Source organism: Carcharhinus amblyrhynchos, chromosome 21 (assembly GCF_965287045.1).
Source record: "Carcharhinus amblyrhynchos chromosome 21, sCarAmb.v2.hapA, whole genome shotgun sequence".
Lineage (NCBI taxonomy): Eukaryota > Metazoa > Chordata > Chondrichthyes > Carcharhiniformes > Carcharhinidae > Carcharhinus > Carcharhinus amblyrhynchos.
The window spans coordinates 24,197,667-24,205,259 of record NC_137344.1 but is presented as its reverse complement, the minus strand read 5'-3'; the positions used below and the strand labels follow the sequence as shown (position 1 = coordinate 24,205,259).

Genomic DNA, 7,593 nt, shown 5'->3' with positions numbered 1-7,593 from the left:
CCACCCCTCACCCGCTCCGATTCTGTGGCGGGCAGGGTGGTAGAATTCTGTTGATAATTAGGGTGCAGGGAAAGATCAACTTAATATAAGGTAGGTCCATTCAAAGATCTAATGGCAGCAATTTCTTGGTGAGAATTTTTTTTAAAAAGAAGTATGAAAAGTTTTATCATTTGGAGCAAAGCCTTGCCTTGTTACTGTGATAAAGGGGAGAAATTTTTGCCCCGTGTGAATTAGATTTGGAAACAGACGAGTCCTCCCCGAGAGGTGGCGATCCAGTTCAGAGGAGTAGGGCAGCACTTGGCCAGCTTGTTGTGAGCTCTTGCATGTTGGCTGTGTGCTTGTTGACACTGGGGAAGTTGGAAACAAACACTGCTGCCAGCCAGCCAGCCAGCACAGTCCTGTCTGAGAGTACTGGGGCTGTGACAGAGGAAGGGGGAGCTCCAGCAGACATGGAGCTGACCCAGCCCAGCTCCTCTGCCCCCGGGGGCTGAGACTGAGCCTCGGACAATGCGTTTACTGGGGGTTGCGAACAGCAAACTCTGTTTCGTGCTCTCGCTGAGCCTCTGCGCCTCTCTCCTGCTGCTGGTGGGGCTCCAGCAGTGGGGACCCTCGGACCTGCAGCTCTCGCCACCCCCGGGGCAGCCCCCCCAAGCTCTTGGGAATGCAAGCCGGCACCGGGGCGCCTCCAAGCCGGGGAGGTTGGTGAGCGACCCCCCCAGCGCAGCAGAGAGGGAGCGGAGCCGGCAGCGAGTCGCGAAGCCAGGCAAGCCCCTCCGGACGGGTGTCAGGGAGAAGGGGCTGCAGGGCTTTGGAAAGGAGCCTGCAGCGGCTGATCAGCTCGGTGCTGGGTCCCAGGAGCTGCTGTGGGATGCCGCCCCCCTCCACCCCAGCAGCAACAAGCACAACATGCAACTCAGTGACCTTTTTATTGCTGTGAAAACTACTCGCAAGTATCACAAAGCCAGACTGGATCTGCTCTTTCAGACTTGGATCTCACTCGTACAGGAACAGGTGAGTGAGTGCTTTTTTTTGTTGTTGGCAGCCCTTCAGATGCAGACCAGATTTTGTTTTGTCGCTCCAGACTCTTTCCATTCCACTGCTGTGTTGTCTGCTCTGTAAATCATTCTTTATGTGAATCCTGGCAGGCAGCTAGGTAGTGGATGCACTCAACTGACCTAGATCCTATCATCAATTAACATCACACATATCCGAGTATGGCTCCCTCATGAAGAGTGGATATCCCAGTGGGTGGCACAGTGGTTAGCAGTGCTGCCTCACAGCGCCAGGGACCCAGGTTCAGTTCCTGGCTTGGTTCACTGTCTGTGCAGAGTCTGCACGTTCTTCCCGTGTCTGCATGGGTTTCCTCCCACAGAGCATAGATGTGCACGTTGGGTGCATTGGCCATGCTAAATTGACCCTTAGTGTCCTGGGATGTGTAGGTTAGAAGGATTAGTGGGGTAATGTGGGTTTACAATGACAGGACTGTTGTTGGTGCAGACTCGATGGGCTGAATGGCCTCTTTCTGCACTGTGGGGATTCTATGATAATCGACTTTCCCTCCTCTCCCAGCATCCCCTCGGGGATGTTGAAACTAGCTGAAATCATTCTGTAGACAGCTTCACTTACATCTGTAAGTAGACGTAGAAGAAGAATTAAGCTGGGACCACTGTGGCTCAATTCCACACTGTTTGAGATCTTTATTCAGTATACAGCAGCTTCCCATTTAACTTAAGTCAAGCTAAAAGTTAATGGGTCAACCTTGCCTCAAAAGAAGAAAATTGCTAACGCTCACGGTTCATTGGGTGAAATACAAAAAAACCTCTTTGCTTCTAACCAAATGTTTGTTTGATTATCGCTTAGTCTTTTCCAGTTACAACTCCTGGTCAAGCCAGATGTTATGATACATTCTCAATGAGCAGAGAGGTGCTCGGAAAATATGCTCTGATCCATAGATCTGTTTTCATCCTGTCACTCCTCACCCCCGAAATAGTTTGTAACATTGAGATAATGGTGCAGGCAGGCACTCTCCATCAAGTGTCCCTTGAGTGTCAGAACTGCAAAGCCAACTCTAACTGGTGAAATATTAATAATGTTGTTGTTTATTTCCTAGGGGTGGCACTCTTTCTCCAGGAAGTAGTAGCTTGTAGGATCATTTTAAAAGTATATTATCATTGTACAAGAGAGGTATTGGACAAAACTGACAATTTTAGTGCTTTTAATATGATAAGACAGACAAAATCCTTGTGACCAGTTCCCTGGGATCTAATTTCTGTAGCTTGCGTGGTTATATTTGTACCCTGGCATTTATATCCTGTGATTAACCAAAGATTTTCCATTTTAGTGCAAGTCTTTTTTGGCACACACCAACTAACAGGCTTTTAAAATACACTACCATCTGAGTCTACTGCATTTTGATCTCAGTTAGCTGATTGCTTGATCTTTTTTTTACATGAGCATTGACTATTTGTACTGGATTTATTTCTTTTACTAAAGAGTGAATTTGAATTAGGGACTATTTGTTCCACCTTTAGGAGAAGGTCATTATTAGTAAGTATCATCATCAGCCATGCCCTGATTTGCAGATGCGGTGAATTTTCTGCAATCCTCACCCTAGCTGCTATTTCAACAGGCACTCAGAGCTAGCAGCACACACACTTATAGCTCTTGCTGTTCCTGGCATGGGAGTTCTTCATGTTGTCTCTGGTTGCAGACTGGTAAAGTACTTTCAAAAAGATTGGGGGAGATCTTTTAACACTCAATAATTTAACCTCTAAGAAAATATCTTGCAACTAGAATATATGCAAAAGTTGTTTTGAGAAACACATAATTTAATCCCTTGCCATGATCATCAGCTGAACCAATCTATCTGACCATGTTTAGGTTGAAGAAATGCTTGTATTGTGTTTGTCTCATGTTCATTTACATTCTGGTTACTTCAGGAGAACTCCATCCTTTTGCAGTTAGGGAGAAACGTAGAGGTGATATGGAGAAATCAGATATCACTCAATCTAAATCCACCACAAAGCATTTCAGAACATCATTAGGGTAATTTTTTTAAAGAATTGATTTGTGGGACATGGGTGTTGCTGGCTGGCCAGCATTTATTGCTCATCCCTAATTGCCTGAGGGTAGCTGAGAGTCAACTACACGTGAAGTCACATACAAGCCGGACCAGGTAAGGGTGGCAGCTTTCCTTCCCTAAACCAGATGGGTTTTTTCAACAATGGACAATGGTTTCCTGGTCATCAGTAGATTCTTAATTCCAGATGTTTTTTATTGACTTCTAATTCCACCATCCGCCGTAACGGAATTCGAACCCAGGTCCTCTAAGTAATAGCTGACTTTCTGGATTCACTACCTTGTGCAATTACCACTCGGCCATCGCCTCCCCAGTTTTAAATATAATACAACAGTTACAAGCTGCACGCCCATCTTGTCCCTCTTTGCCACAGCTGAGAGAAGTTGTCAGTTCAATGCCAGCCTACTAGGCTGGGTAATTTATTAGAAGTCTCCATTTTTTATTTATGCAAAAAGCTAGATCAACCGCATCTACAGTAAAAATAACCAGATGATTTAATATAAGCTAAAGTTTGAATGTTTCAATTGATTTTGAGAATTGTTTAAACCTCTGGCGATTTGACATTGCTCATGTACACGGTTTCAGGAGTGAACGGTTTTAAGAGTCGGATTTAATCACTGGCAGCACTTTTTTCCCCATAGAGTCTCAACTCTCAGGTTTTGGTTTATTTATTTTCAACAGATGGAGACTCCAAGTTGGACAAACCATGGTTTTTAATATTTGAATTGTATGTGTTGTTGCAGTCCATAGGAGCAGTATCATATAGCATCAAATCATCATACCCAACTGAAGGAAGGGATATAAAATAAAAAAATTCAAAGCATGCTATGTCCTCAGAAAATATACAAGTGAGAGTAAAACACATGCAAGATTCACCACAGGTTCTTTGCTGTTTTTAATGTGAAGTCCCCTTTGAGTGTTTGCAAGCATTCACTGTTTCTGAATTGAATCTGAAACCCTAGTCTGAGCAAGAAATTATTTTTTTAAAATGTCTCGTTGTTTTAAATTTGTTTTTCTTTGTTCAGTTTCTATACCTTCCTCTCTCCTTCCCCTCCCCCATCCCCCCGCTGGTTCCTTTTTTTTAAATGAATGCCAGATGTTAGTTAATGCTGAGGACTGTCAGATTACAGGCGTTCTGTATGAGGTGGCACATTAAACTTTTGTCTTCTTTCTGTGAGAAGATCTCCCTCGTGGTAGCCATGGTGAGGCAGGTACATGGCCACAAACTGTTGATTTCTTCCTTGCAGGAGAATGAACGCAAGTCAGATGCTTTCGCATCGCTTTCAGAGAAAGGATGGATAGATTTGTGACAGGGTTGAATGTTTAAATAACGTTCCAAGAAGAGAAGAAATGTTAGTGATCTCTTGAATTGTCTTTGTTAGTTTGTCAATCCAAAAAGCAGAACAGAATTAGGATGTAATAGTAATAGAGTGTTCACTTGAATTTGACAGTTTTTATTAGTCACAAGTAACACTGCAAAGAAGTTACTGTGAAAATCCCCTAGTTGCCACACTCCGATGTCTGTTTGGATACACTGAGGGAGAATTTAGCATGGCCAATGCACCTAACTGGCACTTCTTTTGGATTGTGGGAGGAAACCAGAGCACCCAGAGGAAACCCATGCAGATATGGGGAGAACATGCGGACTCCACACAGAGTGACCCAAGCTGGCAATCGAACCTGGGTCCCTGGTGCTGTGAGGCAGCAGTGCTAACCACTGTGCCGCCATGCTGTGCAGTCCACATGGAATGTGGTTTAGTGTTAATTCCAATCATTGTGTATTGAGGAGGGATGAAGCTAGTCTGTATCATAAAACAGGCTTATTGGCAAGACAGCTAAGTCCCAGTTCCTCTCTGACACCCAGGGCTAACTGGTTTATATGCTCTTGCAATGATTTTCTAATCCGTCCCTAGTTGGGGACTGCTGTGCTTAATTACCAACTTAAAACATGTATTCTCTGGCAGCACCATTTCAACGTTAACAGTTGGTTCTGAGAAACCTTCTCAATGCACTTTCCAGCACTGGGTGAAATGTATGAATCGAATCATCCGATTAAATAGTCATTGATTTGTAGCATAGGGTGCTTTCTGATCACATGCCATGGAACTTCCAAACTTTATAGAAAGGAAAAGAGTACACAGCCATGACTCAGTGTAAAATTCCTAAAAGATCGACTGAAAACACAAGTGTAAAAGAAATTGCTCCAAATAAATCCTGTGATGATTTAGAATCTGTAGCTGCAGTGTCAGTGAGTGAAGTAGCATTTCAGAACTGTTGGTGTGAATAAGACTGAATTATGTGAGATGAAAAGAAAAGCTGTGAGTATTGGAAACCTGAAAGGAAAATGTTGGAATTGCTGAGTAGATAAATCACCATCTGGAAGAGGAATTAACATTTTGGGCTCGCTTCTTCATTCCTTTGAGTTACGTGCCTATATTGCAATATGCTTTTCAATTTCAGTGTAGTTCCGTTGTCATTTTATGCAGGAATCCTGATGAAAACGCTTTTGTGTGATTAATAATTTATTCATTTTGCAATACCATTAAATTAATTTGAAAGTTTTTTTGACTGCCATTTAAAGGAGCAAGTCATATGTTGGTTAACACCATCTCGTACAGTTTTAGTCCTCTTATCTAAAGAAAGATATCCTGGCATTGGAGGTAGTCCAGAGAGGGTTCGGTAGGTTGATCCCAGGTATGGAGAGATTTTCTTATCAGGAGATGTTGGGCCTATACTCATTGGAGTTTAGAAGAATGAGAGATGACCTTATTGAGACATGTAGAATTCTCAGGGAGCTTGACAGGATGGAGGCTGCGAGGTTGTTTCCCTTTGTGAGAGAATCTAGGACTAGAGGACATAATCTGAGTGAGGACTTGACCGTTTAAGACGGTACAAAATTATAGTTCTGCAAAGGGATTTTGAGGGGCAGAGTATTAGATTGAATGCAGATCCTCCCACTGCCATATCCTAGCCAGTTGGTGACAAGCAGATTATGAAAAGGAATGCCTAGATTGTGCAAATAGGAATTTTCGAGATTTCAAGGGCATTGGACAAATTTTGGAGTTTAGAAGCTCCTGGACAGGATGAATCTCACCTAAACAGAGCCAGTGCCAATGCCCTTGCAGAGAAGACCAGTGCAGAATTTTGATGAAAGATCACAGACCTGAAACATTAACTGTCTCTTTCTCCACAGATACTACCAGACCTGCTGAGAATTCCCAGCAATCAATATTTTTGTTTTTATGACTGTAACTATAAGAATCTGGCACAAGTAGGGTTGATGTGGAGGTGCTGGCATTGGACTGGGGTGGGCACAGTAAGAAGTCTCTCAACACCAGGTTAGGGTCCAACAGGTTTATTTGGTAGCATTTCAGGAACTCACCTGATGAAGGAATAATGCTCCGAAAGCTTGTGGCTTGTGCTACCAAATGAACCTGGTGTTGTGAGACTTCTTCCAAGTAGGGTTAACGTGGGACTGAGTACAGTACCACCCACACAGTGGTATAAGAGAACACATGACCTGAGCCTAGGGGTCAGTCTAGCGTTGGACAGTGTGTTGATGGCCTAATGGTATTATTGCCACTCTATTAATTCAGAAATGCAGCTAATGTTCTGGGGACCTGGGTTCAAATTCCATCTCGGCAGAGGTGGAATTTGAATTCAATAAAATAAGTCTGGACTTAAGAATCTATTGACATCCGTGAAACCATTGTTGATTGTCGTAAAAACTAATCTGGTTCACTAATGTCCTTTAGGGAAGGAAATCTGCCAACCTTACCTGGTCTGGCCTACATATGACGCCAGAGCCACAGCAGTGTGGTTGGTTCTCAGCTGCCCTCCCTCTGAACAAGGGCAACTAGGGATGGACAATAAATGCTGGTCAGTCAGCAATGCCCAAATCCCACAAATGAATAAAAAGAAGTCCAGTGCACAAGCAAACATGCATCTGGCTTGAACCTTTTATGTACACGAGTACATAGTTCTCATAGTAAGTAAATATTTGCAGTTAACCTACTTCAAAGTATGAAGACTTCATTCAGGCCTACCCTAAAACAATAACCTAATTGAATAACCTAATTCGTACTGAAAATGAAAAGAAATCTAAAATAAAGTAGCCAATTTTAGTGGGATAAAAGCTCGCTTTACCCAGGTTAACTGCTTGGTAGAAGTGTCAGATCCAACAACACACCAGCAGTGGAAGATATATAAAATAGGTAGGTATAAACTAAGTTCCTTCTGAGTAGGAGTAAAAGGCAGGGGAGGGGGTGGATTGTGGATAAATACAGACGTTAGAGGAAGAAATACATTCTATAAATATCCGGGAAATAATATAAAAGAAAACTACAGGAATTGTAAAAGATAAAAGGAAAACAAAGGAAATTAGAAGGTCAAGAGGGAGCATGAATGAAAATTCCTTCAGTGAGACGAGTACAGTTCTGATCCGAGTCAGCAGCTGCAACAGAAAATAAAAAGAGAGATTGTGGAGGCAATGGCCTCGATTTTCAGTCTTAGAC

General features: G+C 43.0%; 1 protein-coding gene across 2 annotated transcripts in view; it reads left to right on the top strand.

Annotated features, from left to right (window-relative positions):
- The first annotated feature begins 341 nt into the window (after window positions 1–341).
- rfng (RFNG O-fucosylpeptide 3-beta-N-acetylglucosaminyltransferase) overlaps window positions 342–7,593 on the top strand; it is a 47,010-nt gene continuing 39,758 nt past the window's right edge. For both annotated transcript variants that reach the window (XM_080208841.1, XM_080208840.1), the window contains exon 1: window positions 342–1,011. In XM_080208841.1, the coding sequence (XP_080064967.1) occupies window positions 508–1,011 (504 nt within the window). In that variant the 5' untranslated portion in view covers window positions 342–507. The remainder of the gene's footprint in view (window positions 1,012–7,593) is intronic.